The sequence below is a fragment of the Schizophyllum commune genome (assembly GCF_000143185.2).
Source record: "Schizophyllum commune H4-8 unplaced genomic scaffold SCHCOscaffold_11, whole genome shotgun sequence".
NCBI classification, from domain to species: domain Eukaryota; kingdom Fungi; phylum Basidiomycota; class Agaricomycetes; order Agaricales; family Schizophyllaceae; genus Schizophyllum; species Schizophyllum commune.
This window is the reverse complement of record NW_026089548.1, coordinates 267,087-287,396: the sequence shown is the minus strand read 5'-3', so window position 1 is coordinate 287,396 and position 20,310 is coordinate 267,087. Positions and strand designations below refer to the sequence as shown.

Genomic DNA, 20,310 nt, shown 5'->3' with positions numbered 1-20,310 from the left:
ATTAAGGGTTACTTTGATCACGTCAACCACGCGAGACTAGTCCACACAATGGAGCTCCTCGGCTTCGCCCCCGAGGAGGTTGCCTGGCTACGGTCTTTCCTCTCAGACCGAGAGGTCATGGTTCGCGTGGATGGCCACCTCTGCGCCCCCACCCCTATAGCAGGGGTAGGGATCCCGCAAGGCTCACCCCTTTCGCCCATCCTCTCAACGATCTACACCCTACCCGTGCTGACATGTCTCGACAGAAACACCCACCCAGACACGGACAGCAAGTTCTATGTCGACGACGGCCTCCTCGCAGCTGCCTCATGCTCGCAGGGTGCCAACATCATCAAGCTCGGGCAGGCATTTGCGACGGTCGTCGAAAAGCTACGCCAGCTCGGCCTCGATGTCGACATCGACAAGCTCGAGCTGATCCATTTTACAAGGAGGCGGTCTGACCCCGCCCCCGGCCCGCACATCAATGTCGCCCTCCCGAATGCCCCGGCTCGAACTATACGCCCAGTCAACGTCATGCGCTGGTTGGGCGTGTTCTTCGACCGGAAGCTTTCGTGGAAGCCACACGTGGAAAAAATGGCCACGCGAGCGCGGTCGACCATCGCAGGTCTGCGCATTCTCGGCAACACCGTGCGCGGTCTCAGCGTGGCGAACGCCCGCTTAGTCTACAATGCCGTGGTTGTCCCGGTGCTCACCTTCGCCTCCCCCGTCTGGTACACCGGAACCCGGCAGAAGACCCTCATCAAACCCCTGGAGCGCGCCCAGAGTGAAGGCCTACGCTGGATCCTGGGCGCGTTCCGCACTTCCCCCATCGCGGAAATGCACCACATTGCCGCCATCCTTCCCATCCCCCACCTTCTACGCCGCCAATCAGAGAACGCAGCAACCCGCCTGCGCACCCTCCCCGCTAACTCCCAAGTCCTTGCCCGCACTCCCTCGTCTTGGGAGGAACACTCGCCCTCTGTACCCTTCCCCGTCCGTCCTCAAGACGAATCATCCACGAAACCGCCAACCATCATCCACCACCTTGCCAATCTCACCCACCCCGACTCCGAACGCCTTTTCCCCTACAACACAGCTCCCTGGGAGCGCCACCACCCCTGGGGTGCTCGCCTCGACATACAGTTCCCCCGCCAACGCCTATCGCCTCAGGACCGTGCAGACTACATTCGCTCGGTCCGCCGCCGCATCTCAGCGCTCAACGCAAATGCAACGGCGCTCACCGTCTACACTGACGGCTCGCGCAAGCCGGTCAACGGCCGCCGCCGCACAGGAGCCGGTCTCGTCGCTTTATCTCAAGGCGACGTAGTCCACTCCGCGCGCATTCCCCTTGGCCGCCGCGCAGGCATCTATGATGCCGAGATGTGGGCGCTCGCAGCAGGCGCTGCTCGCACGCGCGACCTCCTCAGCCAACACTCTCACCTCAGAACAATTATCTTCTTTACTGACAACCAGTCCGCCGTACGTACCATTAGGGACTGTCACAGTAGGGGTTCGGTGCGAGTTTGGTGCGGGTTTGGTGGGAGGTTTGGTGAGAAGTTGCTGCTCGGTCCAGGCGTTCTCAACTTTGATCGCGACTGTTGCGAAACCGCACCGAAACCGAACTCGCCACAAAATGTGCTCGGCCGAGCACGGCATTCGGCTTTTTCCGCGCCGTCGAATCTCGCATTTCATCGTCTTTGAAAGGCCCTTCTGCCTTGGTATTTGGGCATGGAGGAGGAATACAGTCGTGCAACTCTCACATGAAGTTTGAACGCTCTTGGAGTCGGGTGTGAGACACTATGGCGCCGGTGAATGGCTGCCACCTACAAGAGCAAACACTGAGTTCGAACTCCGCTCCCACCAAACCTCGAGCAGTTCCGTGGACGAAGACGCTGAGCTCGAGGTCCAGGCCGGCCCAGATCGCGCAACCGAACTTTACCAAACTCTTCACCAAACCCTCACCAAACTCGCACCAAACCCCTACTGTGACAGTCCCTATTACCGACACTTCTGCTCATCCCGCACAGGCTGCATCCATTATCTTCCGAAAACACATAGACTACATCCTCGGCAGCCTACCTGACGCACGGGTCGAGATTGTCTGGGTACCCGGGCATCAGGGCATCGCGGGCAATGAACGGGCCGACCAACTAGCGAACGAGGCGGCCACCATCGAACACCACCACATCCAACGGAGCACCATATCGTGGGCCCGCGAGCAGCACAAAGCTCGTGCCCTCCGCGCATGGCGTCGCGAATGGGCCTCCCTACCACACACCAACCTCGCTGGCGTCGCGCTACGCGACCACCCACCATCATCGCGACTCGCGCCATTCCACCGCGACTTCCTCGGAGATCGCAGCATCCATACACGAATCATCCAAACTATCCTAGGCCACGGCTTCCGCGGCGACTACTACGCACGCTTTGTACCATCCGAATCTCCTGCGTGCCCGTGCGGAGAAGCCCCCATCCAAACCCGCGACCACATTCTCGCCGATTGCCCGCTCTTCGAGCGCGGTCGGCACCACCTTCGCGCCGTATCACCTTCCATATCCACGCCCGTCATCCTCGGCACGACATCTGGCCTCCAAGCCCTCGCGAAATTCATCGGCACCTCGAACGCATTCGCCAAGTCCGCCCCGGAGCCCAACAATCAGCCCCCATAGTCGTGCCCATTGCTGCCCGCGGGACCCACTAGTCTCGCACCCCCATGGACCTACAAACATACATACCCTTCTCATAGGACCTCCCGTACACATTCCCCCTTGCATTCCGCACCTCCCAAAGAACCTCCGAACCCCTGTAAATTATAGCACTATCCTACTGTACTATAGTTTACACCGCAGTTTGTCGTAGGTACAAGACGCGGTATACAAATGTATTTCCCCCCCCCCCCCCCCACGCCAGTCACGTGAGCTGCCCGCTCACCTGTCCCGCTCATAGCCTCTCGTAGCCTTAGACGAGGCGAAGTTGACGTCGAGGGCTGCCCCGCAAAAATTCCCACGCCATGTTCCGCCGGATTCTGCCATTCGGCCAAAAGCCGTTCTGCCAGGCGTAATTGGCGGATCGAGCCCAAAATAATTCTGCCCACGACACTACTTCCAGCTTCGCCCACCACCTTAACAGCTACGCTCACCACCTCACCAGCCTCGCCCTCCCCTCATGCCTTCGCCTCAGTCACCTTCCCCTCCCGCTCCGCCTTTTCCCGCGCCTCCCTTCTCCGCTTCACGTCCCAGTTATACACGCGCGCGGTGTTGACCTCCATGACGGTGATCTGCTCGCGCAGGAACTCGAGGTCCTCGATCGTGTTTTGCAGGTTCTGCTCCGCGGCGGAGAGCTTGGATTGGAGGAGGGCGATGGCGGCGGGGATTTTGTAGGAGAGCATGACGTTGGCCTAATGGTAGTCGATGTGGTCATGGGGAGGGATGCAGGCGAGGGGGGGGGGTCAAATGCGAAAGGGAAAGTACATGCCAAGGTGGCGGTAGGGGAATGAAGTTGTATAGAGGGCGAGGTGAACGAGGGGGAGCAAAGAGATGATCAGCGACCGATTTTGAGAGAGCAGAGGTGGGAGCACGCACCCCTAGCCAGATGAAGACTTGATCCGTCTCTTCAAGCTCGGCTTCTGCGTATAGGGTATCGTTGAGCTCGAATGTTGTTCGTATGGGCTTCTGCGGCACGTCCGCGTCCTCGTCTTCGTCCTCCAAGTCATCGTCGTCTTCTGACGCGCCTTTCTGCTTCCCCTCCTGCAAGAAATTCAGCGATTAACGTCTCTCGTCCGACAGAACAACGCGACGCACCTTGCGCTCTTGCAGGAACTCGACCATGCTCAGTGTCTTCTTGATGTCGGGGATCTTGTCTTCCAGACCCGCCCGTCGTGAGCCTAGGTTGCTGTCCATGTACTTGTACTTGCTTCGCGCGGAGCGTCAGCCAAACCGACTCGATCGCGCGAGATGGATGGGGCGTACGCTAGCGCGTCTTGGAACGCCTTCAGTGGTGCCTCGACGTCAGCGTCGGGTCCACCGAGGTACTCCTCCACGTCTGCCTGTTGTGAAGCAATAATGATAGCGCGTATCAAGATGGGGGAAGAATGTTGTAGGACAGGACGAAGGACATAATTCGATCAGCGGGGGACTTCACGTCGGCGTAGAAAACGCACGATGAAGGGAGCTTTCGGTATCCCGCGGGGGTTCTTCTCATCACTGAACACGCTGATGGTTTTTGAGGCCATGATTTCTCCAGGTGCGCAAGATGAAGCAGCAGTTATACGTCGAGATGGATGAGGAGAACAAGGAATAATCCCATCATTTCCCTCCGCGGTCTCCTCGGGACGAGTATCGGCAAAGGCCGAGAGACGATTTGCATCCGTCTCTCTCTCCAACAGCGTTACTTCCTACCATCATCTCGGTGGACTACTGAGCGTTGAATGTAAGCTGTACCTCGCCTACAGCATATTCTCAACGTCATGGGCCTTCGACCAGCAGCACGACGGCGGAGAACTGTCATGGGAATTTGACATCGCCTCGGGATGCCGGCGGTGTGCCACGAGATGGTCAACATCTTTGAGGGCACTGCTGCCAGATTGCTGCTCACAATCCTACGGAAAGCAGACAAAAAGAAAGGGATACGCTCTCGTAAAGGCCCAGCCCTGGTAGAATTCTCGAATTTACGCGGGCCCTCGCTTATCAGCACATGATGATGGTGGGAAGACCAAGAGGTGGCTTACCTTATTGTCCGCCGTATTTGGCTGTCCTTGTCCATTGTGCCACTGATTAGGCGCCCGGATCAGGCTTGCCGGCACCGCCGGCTGGACCACAAAAAGGCGCTGCCCTTTGCCACTGCTCTTTCACCTAAACCCCCATCTTCCCCTCTCATTGCACTCGATAGCAGAGCTCGCCACAAAGCCTTGCCCATTGCACCATGGTCCTCGTTGAGGTCCTCATCCACGCCAGCGCCTTTATGGTGTCTGTTGCGTACTTCTCTGGATTAGCGCCCGCCGACACCGTCGCCCAGGCCCTCGTCTACATCTCGTCCACCTACCTCGCCGTCAGCTACACCGCGTCCCTCGTCAACTCGTTCTATTCTCCCACACTCTCATCCGCCACCGCAAACAACGACACGGTCTTCTCCCCCGTCGAACCCGCCTTTGTGGCGGAAAACGTACCTGACGTCCGTGCACCGGAGCCGTCCGCCGCTTTTGATGACTCGGCGGATGAGCGCCGCGAAATGGAAGCAGCGTTTATCAGAGATGGCTGGACCCCCATCGTCACGATGGGTGGTAAGTACATCCATTGGGGGAAGGAAGGACACTCGACACCGCCATCATCGCGAACAAACGTCGACGCCGTCGACGACGCCAACATCTTCCAATCCGCGCGCACTTACAGCCAAGAACACCATCGCCAATCCCCATACTTCATACCCAGCCTCAAGGCCATCCTCACCGTTGTGCGTCGCCTCAACCATTCTCCTTGCGGCTATGCTGACCATCTCGTAGGTCGGCGCCGTCGTCGTCGCTATCCTGAGCGCGCTCTGCTTAGCGGTCTGGTATTCCCAGTCCGACTATGCGGCCGCAGAGTCTGCCAGGATTGCTCAGCAAGCTCTCCGTCGCCGCCCCCTCCAGAAGCCCATTGCGATCCCGCCGCACGTGAATAATTCTTCCGACGCTCCCACATCCCTTGAGGAGTATGGAGTCGGACTGGACACCATCATTGAGCCGGACGCCGTTCCGAATGACCAGTACGTACCGGTTCTGATGTTCAGCACCCCACCTGACCACCGACGCCAGATTCAACAACAGCAACGCCAACACCGATCCCTCCCCTACTGGAGCCTCTTCTTCAGCCACAACATCGTAAGTACCATGCCATTGCATGGCAACTCAGGCTGACGGATCCAACGTAGGTCCTCCAGCACCAGTGAAGAGAGCGACGCCTCTTCCGTATCAGTGAACCCTTCCCCCGGTCAAGCCTCTATCCGTCATTTTCCTACGTAAATACACATCTTCTTCTATCATTGCGCCGCACGGAAGTTGATGGCTTGTGCCTTACAGTATCCACACCATCGCTCCCAAACATCCGTACACCATCGACGACTTCAAGATCGAGCGTACCCTCGCCCACGGCGCCGGCAGCGTTCTCCAGGTCGCGCGCTGTTTGCACGCCGATGGTAGAACAGTTGTCATCAAGAAGACCAACAAGGTTCTTTGCTCCAAGTTATCGGTTCGGAGACCTGCCCTCGAGGAGCGGTGGATCCTTGAGCGCCTGACTCTGGAGAATGCAGAGGACGAGACCAAGCATGCGCTCATCATCAAGCTCTTCGCGAGCTTCCATGACGAGTCCGACCTGTACATGGTTCTGGTCAGTACTCATACTGCTCGGATGGCGTCGTGCCTCTAACGATGTTTGGCTAGGAACACCACCTTTGTGACCTCCACACACGCATGAGCCATTATCACGGACGTGACATGAGCTTCCCGAGCGAGCTCCTACGGTTTTATATGGCCGAACTCTGCACAGCGGTCGTCGGGCTGCACGCCATCGGCATAGCCCACCGCGACATCAAGCCCGAGAACATCCTCATCGACCGCGACGGCCATATCGTGCTATGCGACTTCGGCCTCGCCGCTGAACGGATGCCTCGCATCAATCACGGTACTGAGTTCATCTCGCCATCGTGGGTGCGGGATGGCAACGCTATAGAACATGCCTTCAATGACGGCCATATGGTGGGGACGCCTTATTACACTGCGCCGGAGATCCTGCTGGGCTGGGACCATGGCTTCGCAGTCGACTGGTGGGGCGTGGGCGCGGTGATGTTCACTGTGCACGCGGGAAAGGTAGGTCGTCGTCAATGCATGGCGATATGGTGACGCTCATGCTGCCTCAGCGTCCATACGAGGACCTTGTCAACAAGCGCCAACAGGCGGGCGATACGCGCAGGGGCTCGGATATAGCCAATTGGTTGACCATTATCGGCGAATATCCCGGTATTCCGGATGGCATGACGAAGACCGCCGAGGACTTCCTAGTTGGGGTGCGCGCCCTATTCCTCGTCTTTCGGTGTTCCATCTGGCTGACTTGATACCCCTCAGCTCATGCAGCTAAATCCTCAGCTGCGCCTCGATGACTTCGCCGTCAAGCACCACGCATACATCCGCGAAACGTGAGTGACCATTCCGGTCATCCCGTACTCATGACATCTAACCCTCGAGCAGTAAGTACAGCTGGGACGACCTCGCCAGCAGACGAACCACTCGTGAGTTGACCATTGGCTGGACCGCATTCTCGTACTGAAATGACGTCTGATAGCTCCGCCTGACGCTCTTGACATGCCCGACATGCAAGATCCATGGTCCGACAACACCGCTGATTGCCATACCTATGAGGCTTTGGTGAACGAGGCGAAGAGGGAAGGTCGCACTCCGCCTGATGAGTCTCGGTACTTCAAGAGATACAACTTCGTACTTCCAGAGGGGATGTGAAAGCAAGGTGAGCAGAATCTGTTTTCGTGTCTCGTCGACAAAGCTCATCGCATTTTGGGCAGAGTTGTCACGCTCGAAGCGGACCTCTATGCGGACGGGCAACGCGATACGGACAACCTCGACAAACGAACACACTCCAATGGCATCAGCCCCTCGAAGCGCGCACTCGAGGGGGCGGCACGACTGCGCGCTGGATGGCAGAGAATGAGATTCGCAGTGCTGCAGCGGCTCAACCCGCATGCTGGTTACGACCATGAAGGCACATGCAGCACATGCCAACTTCCATCCTCGCCATCCGTAGCAGACCCGATGCCTGCTCCTACCGACTCGCGCATGACGACCCTTCGACCCGCTCTTGACATTGTCCGCGAACCTTTGCACCGACAGCACAGTCCATTGATCATTCTGACGACTCCGAGGACACCTCGCCTAACACGATGTGGTTTTCGCAGGACATCGCGCCGCTCGCCATGCTGCGTCCGTTGCGCGCGCGGGCTCGCAACCTTTCGTCGTCCCCTTTATCCACTTGCTCTGCAACGTCCGGATCTTCATCATCATATATCACTAGCATCATCTCGTATCCCCAGCCCTTCTGTGTAGCCATACTCATATATCCTTGTAGATTACCTTTACCCTGTAGATTATCCTGCCTTGTCGTGGTGCCACGAGGAGTGGGTCGCCTCGAAACCTTTGCTTCATCTACATTTTCTCACTGTCCCCCTTTGACAAACGAGCGTACCAAAGTCCAAATGTACTGTATCTATAGCTTGCTTGATCCTTGGGTTCAGGTTCGCCTCGGAACTCGGAATATGGCGGAGTGAAAGCTAGAGTGTCTGAGATGGTATTACGCCATGTTAGCGAATAGCAAGTCTTCTGCATGGTATCCGTCCCTATCTCGCGCAGATATGTTTCTGACAAAGTAGAGCTCCAAGACTCTGAGGCCAGCATATACGGTTCCGAGGTTCGAACTCGTGCAACAGGCCCTGTGGCGTGGCCGCGACACGAGGCCGACCTTGCCCTTGTCAACAACTTCCATCACAAACTTGCGAAGCTGCTTGTCAAATTTACTGTGCGACGACGTTCCTCACCATTATTTCCTTCTTGACTGACGACCTCACGACGCCCCAGCATCATAGCGCGTCCTTGCTTGTCGATTTCTAGGGCCTTTTGGGGGGCTGACGACGCGACCGCGCATTTGAGCATTCCATTCTGGTGAGTGTCCATCCTGATTTTGTTATCAGTCGTCTGAAAAATCCCCAGTGGTGTTTCTCAACGCATGGCGCCTGCCTCCGGTCCAGCATGTAGGCGTGCGCTTGGAAATGCCGAGATCCGTCGTCTTGTCTGCGTCTGTCTGTCCTTGGGCGACCTTTGCAGAGCGTCCACAGTCAACAAGAGCTGGGAAGGGGCCGCAAGTCCCCTTATATGGGTCGACCTTCCATCGCTTATGCCACTAATGAGGTTGATACCGACGAGCTATGTGGTGGAGGTATGTACGAGTGTGCTGATTCATGTCGGCTCATATACTCACGGTACGAGCAGGCCTATAATACCGCCGGGAAAAACCCCTTTTCCGTATGTTGATCATGCGGTAGATGTAACCAGGCTAATACTCCACAGCGCGCCCCAGTTTCTGCTCTTCTTCGACCAGAACGCGCAGCCAAGCGGCGCGGTCGTCGACTCGCCGCTTTGGTGAAGCGTCTAAGGGTGACGGAGAACGACTTGCAGGACAGATCTGGAATCCCTCTCGTTTTCTGGTTTGGGCACACTGTCTTTCCATCCCTTGCAAGGCTGGTCGTTGACAGATGTAAGGACTTTGGCAATGATCATGTTGTGCTTCTACGGCAGCTGCTACCATCAACTCTGCATGCTCTCGATGTCGGAGGGGTCAGCGAATCTTCTTGGGACCTCGCCTCATCATTTCCCAGTCTCCGAAATCTGTTTGTTGACGGCAACATCGAGCTCCAGCGCGTTTCTCCCTGGAGACTCACATCTTTGACGCGAATTGACCTTGCCGTTCGATACTCATCGGAGTTAATAGGGTCGCTGGCGTGCTCCTGCCCTATACTACACACAATCGACCTCGACATCCGCGATGACCAAATCGAAGTCGGACCTCCTCTGACCATAGGAGCTAGCTTCCCTGCGCTACGATGTCTGGGAATCCGTGGTGCCTCCTCGGCTTCATTGACGCAGTCTATCATCGAGTCACTACCAGAATGCCACCCGATGGAGGCCATCTTTGTATACGACGCCAAGACGAGCTTAAATCCCCCCGGAGGCTACCGGTCTATCGCCGACAGCATCAACCGGTTTTGTGATCCCAAAGCAGTCCAGTTGTTCGGATTCCTCCCACGACGACCCATAGAATCTGCTACTGGGTTGATACCTCTGCATCCTCTTGCCTCGCTTTCTAATTTACGCCATCTTGCCCTACGATCATGGCATGACTTGGCACTTGCGGACACGGACTGCGCACAGTTGCCCACCTGGTGGCGTCGCATCCAAAGTCTTGCCCTATGCAACATGGAGCGAACGCACAACGCCCGCCTGTTGACCCTCGCTGCTCTCTTCCCCTTCGTAGAGATGTGTGACGACTTGGTGAGACTAGGACTCGTATTCGACGCACGCAGCGCTTTGCCACAGATACCGGACAGCTTGTTACCTTCTCCTTCGAGGGTGGAGGAACTTGCGGTTTATGATTCCCCAATAGCTCGCGAGAGCGTAGATGGCGTAGGGCTTCTTTTAGGGGCTCTCTTCCCGCGATTGCGAAGTATCGTCAGCTCGAAATCGCCATACAAGCCCCTCTGGGACGAGATCAGCGCGAAGCTCAGTCGGGGAGTCCTGACGGCATCCAACGAGGGCTCTTATGGCAACGGCGGTGGACGCGATGCCGGTGGGAGTGGTGACGTGGAGGCAAGGACAGATGGACCTCATGCTATGGCAGAGATGTCTCTGAACACACCCGTCGTTCGGCATGGCCAGCCCAGCGCCGCCGCATCTTCGTCCGACTTCGACATGTCAACTGGCCTGCACATGCAGCCTACTCAGACGGGCATCGACAGGGCTTCGCAATCTGGCTCTCTTGCACCCGAGTCACTGTGGCAGCACCTGACCGAACTCGAGCAGCGCAACAGCTTTCTGGAGAAGCAGAACTCTGAGCTGGAAAGAGCCCGAGCGAAGCTCGAACGGCGATACAACACGATGGAGGACAGCTTGGATAAAGAGATCGGCGACCTTCAGCAGCGCAACTCCGACCTTGCGAAGGCTCTCGCCGCGGCAGAAACGCAGAAAGAGGGTCTCGCTCGCGAACTGAAGGAGACAGAGGCGCACTACGAATCGCAGGAGAAACGCCTTCTCGACCTTGAGCACTCCATCAAAGCCGAAGCCGAGATGACGAGGGCTATTGAGGCTGTCCGCCAGGAGCGAGACGAGCTCTCGAGGCGCCTGACCATTGTCTGCCGGGAGAGGGATGAGCATGCTGATCGGTACGAAGCCCTAAAGCACCATGCGGACGGGCTGCAGGCTAACTACGAGGATGCAGAGAAGAGGATTCTGGAGATGACCGCTGAACGAGCGTCAGTCCACAGGGCTTTGACGGACTTGGCCTTTCGAACTTCGGATATATAGGGTACAGCGCAGTAATCTAGATTCGATAGTATCGATTAGTTGTCTACTTCGCTATTGTCGGACTAGAGGCGCGAATATGCGCCAATCATTTCTCCCCTCAGTGAAGTCTGAGCGTTTGATACGAGAACAGAATGCAATCCCCTCACGAATGCGAGTAAGACGACAGAACACGCATACATATTCACCATTAGAACCAGAGATCCGGAGAGTTGTAGGATTAAGGAGCGAAGAGTGAGGTCAAGCGGTAACATAGACGTACGACAGAGTCCAAGAATTGACGAGAACAGCGATACAGGAATGCAGTACAACGATACAGAAGTCAGAGAAGATAACAAACGATACGATAAACGTTGAATAATGAGCGGTATATCCGGTATACACGAGTCAGAGGACGAAGATGATCGATGCAAGTCGGGACAATGACACAATGCGGACACCAGCGAAAGCGGGAACGAGGGACATGAAGAGGGTGACGTGCGTGCTCACCCAAGACCCAGCAGCCTCAGCCCGACGCGAAGGGGAAGCGTCAAGAGTTGCGACAGGGTGCTCCCCGTTGTTGGAGGCACAGGCCGACGCGCCGGGGAGGGCGCGAGCACGCCCTCCTCCGGAATGGTCTCCAGCGTCACTGCGCGGTTGGCGGGTTTCTTCCCTCTCGCCAAAGCCGAGGTCTGGCTAGCGTTACCCACTCCGCCGCTCGCGCTACCCACTCCACCGCTCGCGCTGCCCTGAGCATCGCCGCTTCCATACTGCATCATCCACCACGGCAGCAAGTACGACGCCAACGACGGCGAGGCGCGCTTCGGCGCCTCCACGAACACCGTTTCCGCCCTAGCCGCAGCCGCCGCCTTCTCCCTCTTCTCTAGCCGGCGCTCCTGCCTCCTTACGCGCCGCTCCACGATATCCAGCGCATCGTCCACGTACTCAGAGACCTCTTGCGACCGGTCGTTCAGCCGCACCAGCGCATGCTCAATGCGCGAGACCGCGTGCCGCAGCTCTGCGAGCTCCTTCTCGACGTCCGCGCCGCGGTCCTTGGGAGGGTAGTGCACGGCGGTGTGAAGGGAGTCGATGTCGGAGGAGATCCGCTCGCTGAGGTGGCGCCAGGGGCGGATGCCGGCGGCGAGGACGAAGAGCGTGCGCGAGAACCAGGAGAGGGCGTGTGGGTCGCCGGTCGCTGCGGCGGTGACGCGCGTGAGGAGGGTGACGCCGAGGAAGGGGGACAGAACGGCAAAGGCGAGAAGCATGAGCTCGCGACGGCGAAGGGCAGTGGCGGCGTGGGTCGATTGACGATGCCCTGAGTTATCTTGTGTGTGCTGCGCATGAGTAACTCGAGGGCGGGCTGAAAGATAGAGTCGCCAGGGAACTAGTGCAATAAGTCAGAACCTTAACCTTACAGATTCGGAATGGAATATACCTTCAATAATTTGGTGAAGGTAGAAGACTAGCAAGCCAGCAAGGAGTATATTTTTGAGGTGGTCTCCACCAGTCAGGAAGTTCCCAAGGCACGAGGCGAGCGCGACGAGTACCGCAGTGTCGAATTGATACCAGGTTGATTGCTCTGGCAAGGTATCCGGAGCGTGAGGCCTTGTTTCGTAAGCGTACGAGGGCCGAGATGAGCCGCGAGGACGGTCGTCATCGTTGGCGTTCTCGTAGGCAGAAAGCTCCGCACCATCGTCGTCCGTTGTATCTGCGTCCGATTCTGGAGTGAAAGAAGACGGAGGGGTAGCTTCACGAGTTGGTAAGGCCTTCGGCGAGTGGGCGTTTGCCGCTTGTAACGAGTGCATGCGATGTCGCATCTTCACCTCCGCCGGTTCGGCAGAGTGCGGCGTCGGTGGAGGCATCCTGATCGCACAGCCAAGTCGAGAGAGAGTAACCGAGGATTATAGTGGGTATACAATGAGTTGACTACCTTGTACGATGAGTGTATGTCGGCAATGCGAGCCTGGTGACCGTGAATGAACAACTGCGTATGCCTGCGCCGAAACGAAGTTAGGTCAATTTATGTGATTGTCGAGTTTTGTCCTTTATCGTCGGCGGTTGGTTGGTGTATGGCCGCCTACTTCGGCGAGGTCATGATGGTTTGGGACAATGAGCATATTCGTCGCATGACTGGCTGCCGCCAACCGCGTGGCCTACGGCGGCGAACGCCGAATAACCACGTGATCACATGTTGACTTTCCCCAGCTTTGCAATTGCAGTTCGCCTTTCTCTGGGTGTGTCGACACGGCAGTGTGTAAGTACTCCAAATGCCCAATCTCGCTCGGAAAAGGTCATGGGTTACAATCTAGATTATATTCCGTATCGTTTCGTTTTGTCTACGCATACAGTAGCGACCGGATCCGTGGGTATGAGATAGCGAATAACAATACGCAGCCGAGATAGTAAACGGCTATCCAGGTCGGGTCCCTCGAGCGATGACAACTATGCTACAGTTACAATTCGTGAGTCTCGACAACACCAAGGAGGAGAGGAGAGGAACGTCAAAGGAGAGATGAAGGTGGAGGAAACGGGCGGACGTGGGCCCAAGAGGAATGAGCAGGGGCGTAAGAAGCGTCAGAGTTTTCAATATACAATAGGTTGCGCTGGGCCTGGCTGCGCGTGAGGCCGCCGCTCTGCAGGTGAAGTCGCCGATCTGCAGGTCGAGTCGCCGCTTTATACGGCGTCGCCACCACGGTGCGCCTCGGCGGCGGTGGCGTACGACTCGGGTGTCGCGGGGCGCGAGATGTCGTACGTCGACGAGCGAATGGACGAGATCTCAATGCGCATGTCGTGCGGCCGCAGCCTCGCGCGGTCGGGCACGGCGAGCGATGGCGGGCGCGCGGGGCCGTGCGCTATCGTCGTCGAGCTCGCGTTCGTCGAGCAGCCTGCGCTGGTTGTGGTGGGCGAGTCGCACTTCTCCTCGTCGCCCTTCGCGTCGGAGAGGATGCCGCCGACGTCGCCGAGCGAAAGCTGCCCGTACGAGAGGCGGCCGCCCGCGGCGTGCTTCTCGTCGTGAGAGCTGTGGTAGGAGGAGAGCTCGTCGGCGGAGAGGTCGGAGAAGAGGGTGGAGACGCGCGTCGAGCTCTGCTTGCGGTTGTTCGCGTACACGGGCATCGAGGGGCCGGTGCCGGAGTACTTCGGTGAGCTGAAGGGCATGTCAGTGGACGTGGGCGAGAACGAGTGGTGAAGTCGGACGTACGCAGACGGACTCCAGGTCTCGGACTCGCACGCGAGGAAGCGCGGGACATAGCCGGTGCGCTTGCACAGTTTGAACAACGCACGGCGGTAGTTCTTGCGCGCCTCCTGTGCGAAGCCGAAGAACACGAAGAAGATGAACGCACAGACGAAGATGAACCAGCGCGTGAGCTCGAGCGCGCGGTACGTGACGGGCACGCCCTTCCACAACACGGCCGGGATCTGGTTAACGTGCGAGAAGTTCAGGTGCGTGTCCTCCCATGAGATCCACGGCTGCATCTCGCTGAACTGGGTGTTCAGGTAGAGCCCGAAGCTGCCGATGGGGATGGTGAGGCAGATCTCGATGGCGGCGAGGCACATGAGGCGGAAGTAGCGGTTCGCGGTGAGGTTGCTGTGCGCGGCGAGGTACTCGTTGAAGTGCCGGCGGCGCTTGTTGAAGTTGTAGATGCTGAGCACTGTGCAAACGTCAGCCCCTGGTTGATAGAGCGAGTAAGGAGACATACTGCAGTAGATCGCGGAGACGCAGCCGATAGCTATCGGCCAGCCCGTCACGCAGACAATTGCAACCCAGGTGTTGTATGTCGCAGGGTAGCACCCAATATCTTCGTAGATATCGTAGCGGTGCCCTTGAGGGATGTATTCTGGAACGCGGTCAGCAAGGCTCGAACGGAAGGCCTTCGCATTTGACACGTACGGAGAATCATAACAAGCACGGGGAGTCCCATCCCGATCAATAGGTCCATCATGACCTCGCGCCTCCTCTACACGAGGCGTTAGCAATGGAGGGGAGAGGAGCAGAGACTGCGCACCTCAGGCTTGGATTTGGTGACCGTCCGCACGGTCGCAATGTAGTAGAGGCGGCGGTTGATGACGAGAGAGGCAGCGGGGATAGCGACTGAAGTTCCAATGATGACTCTCGCAGCTAATGGCCGTGTTAGCGATCGGGACTACGTGAAAGAACTCCGCTACGCACAGATATCGCACCAGACGGGCGCCCAGTCGATTGCGTTCCCCGACCAGACTATGGAGTTCACCAGCTGGCAGAGACACGCGACCGCGACCCAGAGCATATAGAGACAGGTTCCTGTGTTCCACGCCTCGAGATGCCAGGGCAGCGGCAGCAAAGTCATGATGATCCCGAAGACCATGAACATGGAGAAGACCCAGTTGGGATACGACATCTTGGCGAAGTCGAGGGAGCCTGCAACGACTGCAGCGGATGTCGGGAGGGTCGGGGCGGTGAAGGGGGATGGGGGAGAGAAGCTCAGAAGATTTCCGCTGCAATCAGGGACCCGTTTTAAAGCCTGCCTCGCGCCCCAGCATGTGGCTGATCTTCACCGGCAACATGAAGGGGTTCCTTCCAAACATGGACGCTTATAACGAATGGGGTAAGTTCCCAAAAGATGCAATCCCTTTCAAAACGGGACATTGGACCGGAAGTTCCACGCGGAACGTGGGATGAGGGCGCTCGCCACACGAAATGAGGGTGCCCTGTCCGAGGTACGAAGTGCAGTCCGGGCTAGAGCACGCACTAGAGAGCAAGGAGGATAGCGTTCATGATAGCGGGCCCCGCCACGAGCATCGAGAGTTTGCCGCGTTGTAGCCCGAAAAGGCAGGCTGAAGCCCCCAACATTCCCCTTGACGACGGGTTTGTGAAAGCACTGCAGAACGAGGTGAACTTGCTGAAAGCTCGCCAGGGTGTGCGGCAGAGGATGCCGAACATGAGGAGGACTCAGAACAGTCGGTGACGGGCTCGCCAGCGGAAATCGATATTCGCCGGATTTTCGTTACGTGGGACCGCGCAGGTCACCGGGCAAGGGGGCCTTCCCGTGTTGGCCGAGGACCCCAGATAAGCAGAGAGGAGGAGCGAGCGGGAGGGCGCCAGCGCGCGCTACGGGCGAGCGAGGAAGTACGGCGGAAAAGAGAAACACATCGTACGTCTGTCCTTAAGTACTGTACGACAGCGGTACTATATCACTCACCGGAAGCTCCTTTGTCCTCTTTATTGTCTTTTTGCGACTCGTTGTCCGCAAAGAGGCACGAGGCGGCACCTAGGCGGAACTTCGGCCTCGTGGAGATGAGATTGAATGGACCGCATGATAGCGGGAACCCACGTGTTCCGACCGCAGGAAAGTCGAGTATTTCTGTGCGTAAAGAACACGAATGCATCTGCGCGTGTAGATGGCTGGGCTCCAGAGCCCCCTCGTGCTGGGTGGAGAGCATTGGCGTCTGCAGCGAAGTCAGCGCAGCATTAGGACCGGATACGGCTCGCGGGACGACATCGACGACACCAAGATGGGAGGCTCGTCTGCGGTCCTCCTCCCCGAAGTGGGAAAGCTCCACCATTCAGGATGCGGGTTATACTTTCCGATACTCTACAAGTAGCACGATGTAGTCAAGGAACGGCGGACAAGTCGATGCATTAGACGACGCTAGGTTACACGAGCTTGCGAGGGAAGGAGAGGAAGGCTTGAGATTGATGGGGGAACGATATGTACATGGGCGAGCATTAACAAGCCACACTGGCATGATGCGCATAGGCGTCAACATGACCATCATACGCATAGGAGAAACTAAAGCTACAAGTAGGAGAAGATGAGAAAGGTCCTGACCGCTCACCGACGCCATGTTCAGCCCCTCGCCCGGAAGACGTCGCTCAGAACGCCTGCCCAAAAACACCGCTCGAGTCGCGCGAGTGGTGCGAGGGCACAGGTGAGGGCGGGGACGCGGTCGATGAGACGGCCGTTGAGAAGGTCGCGGTAGGCATCGACCATGACCTAGTAGGTACCGACGACAGCATCATGGGCTTATCGTCCGGCAACACCAGAGGTGCCACATTGGAGGGCACTGGCGGCGGCGAGCACGGCGGCTCCGGCCACGGCGCGCGGCAGATGGACGAGATTGTCGATTTGGCGTCTTCGGGGATGCTCTGCGACTTTGGCGGATCGCGGAGGATGAGCGTGAGGTCCGACTGTTGGCGGTCGTGGTGTTCTAACTCCTTTCGATCAAGGACCGGGACGCTGTGGTCGATGGGAGCAGAGAGACGGTGGGCGGGCACGAGAGGGACGGAAGGCGGCCGAGGCGGCGTGCACGATGGCGGACGTTCCAGAACGCCGCGCCTCGGGGGCGAGGAGTATGCAGGCGGTGGAGAGACGATGGTGGGCGATGCCAAGCCGTATGTTGGCGACGTCAGACCCAACGAGCGCGCAACGGGCGACTGCATGTACTCCATCGTGTTCTCGCGGAAGGCCGCGTCGGAATCATCGCTCGAGGATGATCTCGTGGGTGAGCCGTTCTTAGTCTTGCTGTCGCTCGATAAGCCGCCCTTGCTCGGGATGACGATCTTCTTGAGGTTCCACATAGGTGACTTGCGCCCGCCGTCGAGCATGTCGTCCCAGCCGGAGCGAAGTTGCGTGCTATCGCGCGCCTCAGCGTCGGTCCTGAAGGCTCAGTGTCAGTACTTCACCATACAGGAAGCGACTCCGAAGCCAGCAAACGAACCTAATAGACAACGGCACCACAATCGCCGGCGCCCTTGGGCGCTGCTCAGGCAAGCGCAGGCTCTCCTTGATCTTCTTCCATCCCGATGGCCCGTCGTTGTCGCTACCAATGACACTCGTGGCCACCGAGAAGCGCGAGGACGGGACAGGGGAGGGGTCTACGAGGGGGTCTACGAAGGTCGTGGAGGCCGAGCGAGGCGATTGGCGGTCGGAGAACGGGATGCCGACGATGTCTTCGCAGCTGTGAGAACGTGAGTAAGTTTTGCAAAACGCGGGTAGGGCAGCAAGCGATGGGGAGAGATGCTACTGACATCATGGAGAGCGTCTGGGTTGACTTTGCTCTAGCTGGCTTGGGCGCCTTCGTCTGGGCAGGTTTGGGCGGCTTCGGTGCGCGCGCAAAGATGCCCTTCATCGAGCAGCTGAGGTCAGAGTACTTCGACTTTATCGAAGGCCGCTCCGTGGCGTGGAAGAACGAGATCGTAGACTCGGGGCGAGCGGGAGGTGGTTGACCCCTATACAAACGCATGAGCACATACGATACGGATCAGGGCTGCGTCCCTTACCTTGAGAAGACTCCCCGAACACGATCGCGAACGGACTGAACGATCTCCCTCCGCTCACTTCCGAAAGCAACGAAACACAACAACCACAAGAACGTTACCACAGACGCGATCCACCACATCACCTCGGCAGCCTGCGCCTCGCTGCCATGGATGATGCTGACCTCGCTCATGTGAGCGTGAACGGAGGCCCACGAGCTCCATTGGACGACGGTGGGCGAGAACACGCCGAACAGGACAGCGATGACGACGAGGCTGCATGCCGTGCTGGCGAAGCAGAGGTTCCGGAGGAGTAGGCCGGAGGAAATAGGAGTCCGTGTGGATAGGTGCTCGTCTAGGAGTGTCGAGGGAAGGCGGGTGGCGTGGTGCACAGCGATGCCTGAGGAGTGGGAGGTTAGCATAGGGGCTGATACGAGTGAAGTCACGTGTACTCACAGGAGAGGGCGAAGGCTGCCACACACTCAATAGCGGGCGGCAGCCACATGAGAATGAGAGACGGAGATGATGGATGGATTGATGCGACGCAGCCAATGTCGGCAGCTATCGAGAATCGTTGGTCCTGAACGATGAAGTCTGTCGGAGTTCGTCAGCACGAGACGCACCAAGGCGAAGTTGAGACGAGACGTACGCAGGAGCATATATAAGACGGGAATGACGATACAGAAGAGAATTTCTATTGATACAGTGTTGCGTCGGGAATTGGGTCCAGGATTACGTGCAGAGGCGAGGAATTCGAGCACGCGCAGCATGCAGAGGGCGCAGCCCGCGACGCCCATCAGCGCGGCGAGCATGACCTTCGTCACTGATGGCATGTCAGTATTCGTGAGAGCCTGATCAGAATAGCACGCACCGAGATCACACCAAGCTAAGGCGCGCACGCCCGCATTACCTGCCCACATAACGGCGTTCACGGCATGGATAACGTTCCATGCTAGCAGCCACAGGAGAAGGCAGGTGAACGGGATATCGCGCCGTACGCGCTTGAAGGGTAAGGCTACAAGGATGATGGAGACTGAGAGAAATGAGGATACAGGGAATTCGGCGCGCATGGCGGGAGGGCGGAAATTCGGGTGGAGGATTAGGGAGTAGAAAAGGGGAGGCGGAAGAGAACGAAGAAAGGCGCAAAGGAGGGTAGAAGATGCACTGAGGCGGTCTTTAAGTGTGTATGCGGACGTAAGAAGAACAAGGGCGGAGGGGAGGAAGAAGGTCAATCATCTTTATCCGCCGCGCGCGGGGCGTAAACGCGAAAAGGACTACAAGCGGGTTACCAAAGGTAGAAACAACACACTCGGACCAGGCATCCGAGAGGTCAGCGCGAGGCGGTCGCGAAGCACCGGGCGGCGCGTCACCGTCCCCGGTTGGAAACTTGAAAGACGTTCATGCTTACCGAAGGGGTAAAGTACAAAGGAGCTTCCTCTTTTGGAACCAAGACCGTGAGGGTCTTCATGTCGGGCGCGGAGGTGCAGATATTACGTGGAAATGGCTAATGTTTAGCGTGGGATGAAACTGGGGCTACCTTCCTTGGGCGTCATGTCTGTACGGCGCGATGGATAACGGTGGGAAAGGCCTTCTTCAGTGCGATGACGATTGCGATATCCAATGTTCCAGAGCATTCAAGTCATACGCTATCTGAGCACGGTGTATGCAACATCGTTTTCTTCCTTTGTCGAAATAGACAGAGGAGCTTGGATGACCGAAAATCTGGGGAAAATGCGTTGCGGCCTGGGCGCACAACGCACCATGGACCTCTATCCTGCTCATATTCAAAAAGTTGAAACATAGGAGAATAATCATGGAGGAAGAAGGCGGCCGGCTAAGCGTCCCATGATGAAGGTATGGATGTTCGTGTCGAGGAGACGTGTGACGCACGGTCACTTTGGTCACAGCACTGTCACTCTGTTACGGCCTCGTCACGTGCGGCTTGGAAAGTCGAACAAACTTGCTTTCGACCAACATGGGAAGGCCTTAGAGTCAGAGCTGAGGCTTATGT

General features: G+C 57.7%; 11 protein-coding genes across 11 annotated transcripts; 6 read left to right on the top strand and 5 right to left on the bottom strand.

Annotated features, from left to right (window-relative positions):
- Positions 1–6: 6 nt before the first annotated feature.
- On the top strand, positions 7–299 carry SCHCODRAFT_02552486 (uncharacterized protein; the record flags this gene model as incomplete). The annotated part of the gene is made up of 1 exon (XM_050343679.1): positions 7–299. A coding segment is annotated over exon 1 (249 nt), but the record flags the coding sequence as incomplete, so codon positions are not given.
- A 25-nt stretch (positions 300–324) lies between these two features.
- Positions 325–720, top strand: SCHCODRAFT_02458132 (uncharacterized protein; the record flags this gene model as incomplete). Its single annotated transcript, XM_050342589.1, has 1 exon — positions 325–720. A coding segment is annotated over one exon (396 nt), but the record flags the coding sequence as incomplete, so codon positions are not given.
- Positions 721–816: 96 nt separating this feature from the next.
- SCHCODRAFT_02463076 (uncharacterized protein) lies at positions 817–1,431 on the top strand (the record flags this gene model as incomplete). The annotated part of the gene is made up of 1 exon (XM_050342631.1): positions 817–1,431. A coding segment is annotated over one exon (615 nt), but the record flags the coding sequence as incomplete, so codon positions are not given.
- Positions 1,432–2,366: 935 nt separating this feature from the next.
- On the top strand, positions 2,367–2,648 carry SCHCODRAFT_02513919 (uncharacterized protein; the record flags this gene model as incomplete). The annotated part of the gene is made up of 1 exon (XM_050343304.1): positions 2,367–2,648. A coding segment is annotated over one exon (282 nt), but the record flags the coding sequence as incomplete, so codon positions are not given.
- Positions 2,649–3,005: 357 nt separating this feature from the next.
- On the bottom strand, positions 3,006–4,273 carry SCHCODRAFT_02638273 (Prefoldin, subunit 3). The gene is made up of 5 exons (XM_003027929.2): positions 4,139–4,273; positions 3,948–4,024; positions 3,780–3,891; positions 3,561–3,725; positions 3,006–3,376 (listed from the first exon to the last, which is right to left on the bottom strand). The coding sequence occupies exons 1-5, from the start codon at positions 4,208–4,210 to the stop codon at positions 3,143–3,145; spliced, it is 660 nt and encodes a 219-aa protein (XP_003027975.1). The 5' UTR covers positions 4,211–4,273; the 3' UTR covers positions 3,006–3,142.
- A 626-nt stretch (positions 4,274–4,899) lies between these two features.
- On the top strand, positions 4,900–7,462 carry SCHCODRAFT_02704872 (kinase-like protein; the record flags this gene model as incomplete). The annotated part of the gene is made up of 10 exons (XM_050346993.1): positions 4,900–5,427; positions 5,477–5,718; positions 5,768–5,833; positions 5,884–5,970; positions 6,032–6,338; positions 6,392–6,817; positions 6,868–7,014; positions 7,073–7,143; positions 7,196–7,236; positions 7,290–7,462. The coding sequence occupies 10 exons, from the start codon at positions 4,900–4,902 to the stop codon at positions 7,460–7,462; spliced, it is 2,088 nt and encodes a 695-aa protein (XP_050198104.1).
- Positions 7,463–8,485: 1,023 nt separating this feature from the next.
- SCHCODRAFT_02751974 (uncharacterized protein) lies at positions 8,486–11,089 on the top strand (the record flags this gene model as incomplete). The annotated part of the gene is made up of 5 exons (XM_003028208.3): positions 8,486–8,531; positions 8,591–8,674; positions 8,723–8,948; positions 9,002–9,034; positions 9,080–11,089. The coding sequence occupies exons 3-5, from the start codon at positions 8,739–8,741 to the stop codon at positions 11,087–11,089; spliced, it is 2,253 nt and encodes a 750-aa protein (XP_003028254.2). The 5' UTR covers positions 8,486–8,531; positions 8,591–8,674; positions 8,723–8,738.
- A 31-nt stretch (positions 11,090–11,120) lies between these two features.
- On the bottom strand, positions 11,121–11,455 carry SCHCODRAFT_01238761 (uncharacterized protein). The gene has a single exon (XM_050341299.1). The coding sequence runs from the start codon at positions 11,338–11,340 to the stop codon at positions 11,152–11,154; it is 189 nt and encodes a 62-aa protein (XP_050198103.1). The 5' UTR covers positions 11,341–11,455; the 3' UTR covers positions 11,121–11,151.
- A 116-nt stretch (positions 11,456–11,571) lies between these two features.
- SCHCODRAFT_02514378 (uncharacterized protein) lies at positions 11,572–12,870 on the bottom strand (the record flags this gene model as incomplete). Its single annotated transcript, XM_050343311.1, has 2 exons — positions 11,572–12,449; positions 12,501–12,870. 2 exons carry the CDS (start codon positions 12,868–12,870, stop codon positions 11,572–11,574), a joined length of 1,248 nt encoding a protein of 415 aa, XP_050198102.1.
- Positions 12,871–13,738: 868 nt separating this feature from the next.
- brl3 (B pheromone receptor-like protein 1) lies at positions 13,739–15,507 on the bottom strand (the record flags this gene model as incomplete). The annotated part of the gene is made up of 6 exons (XM_003027927.1): positions 15,234–15,507; positions 15,070–15,182; positions 14,955–15,021; positions 14,764–14,901; positions 14,265–14,715; positions 13,739–14,210 (listed from the first exon to the last, which is right to left on the bottom strand). Exons 1-6 carry the CDS (start codon positions 15,439–15,441, stop codon positions 13,739–13,741), a joined length of 1,449 nt encoding a protein of 482 aa, XP_003027973.1. The 5' UTR covers positions 15,442–15,507.
- Positions 15,508–16,558: 1,051 nt separating this feature from the next.
- Positions 16,559–19,519, bottom strand: SCHCODRAFT_02638258 (uncharacterized protein). The gene is made up of 7 exons (XM_003027926.3): positions 19,171–19,519; positions 18,949–19,122; positions 18,756–18,893; positions 18,324–18,699; positions 18,072–18,272; positions 17,762–18,001; positions 16,559–17,700 (listed from the first exon to the last, which is right to left on the bottom strand). The coding sequence occupies exons 2-7, from the start codon at positions 19,109–19,111 to the stop codon at positions 16,917–16,919; spliced, it is 1,902 nt and encodes a 633-aa protein (XP_003027972.2). The 5' UTR covers positions 19,112–19,122; positions 19,171–19,519; the 3' UTR covers positions 16,559–16,916.
- Positions 19,520–20,310: the final 791 nt, after the last annotated feature.

Coding starts and splice junctions, on each gene's coding strand:
- SCHCODRAFT_02638273 (XM_003027929.2), bottom strand. CDS start 4,210: ATGGCCTCAAAAACCATCAGCGTGTTCAGTGATGAGAAGAACCCCCGC. Junction 4,025..4,138: donor TACCGAAAGCTCCCTTCATC/GTGCGTTTTCTA, acceptor GCTTCACAACAG/GCAGACGTGGAGGAGTACCT. Junction 3,377..3,560: donor AAGTCTTCATCTGGCTAGGG/GTGCGTGCTCCC, acceptor GACTACCATTAG/GCCAACGTCATGCTCTCCTA.
- SCHCODRAFT_01238761 (XM_050341299.1), bottom strand. CDS start 11,340: ATGTTACCGCTTGACCTCACTCTTCGCTCCTTAATCCTACAACTCTCC.
- SCHCODRAFT_02638258 (XM_003027926.3), bottom strand. CDS start 19,111: ATGCTCGCCGCGCTGATGGGCGTCGCGGGCTGCGCCCTCTGCATGCTG. Junction 18,700..18,755: donor GGCAGCCTTCGCCCTCTCCT/GTGAGTACACGT, acceptor CCCACTCCTCAG/GCATCGCTGTGCACCACGCC. Junction 18,002..18,071: donor ACCCAGACGCTCTCCATGAT/GTCAGTAGCATC, acceptor ACGTTCTCACAG/CTGCGAAGACATCGTCGGCA.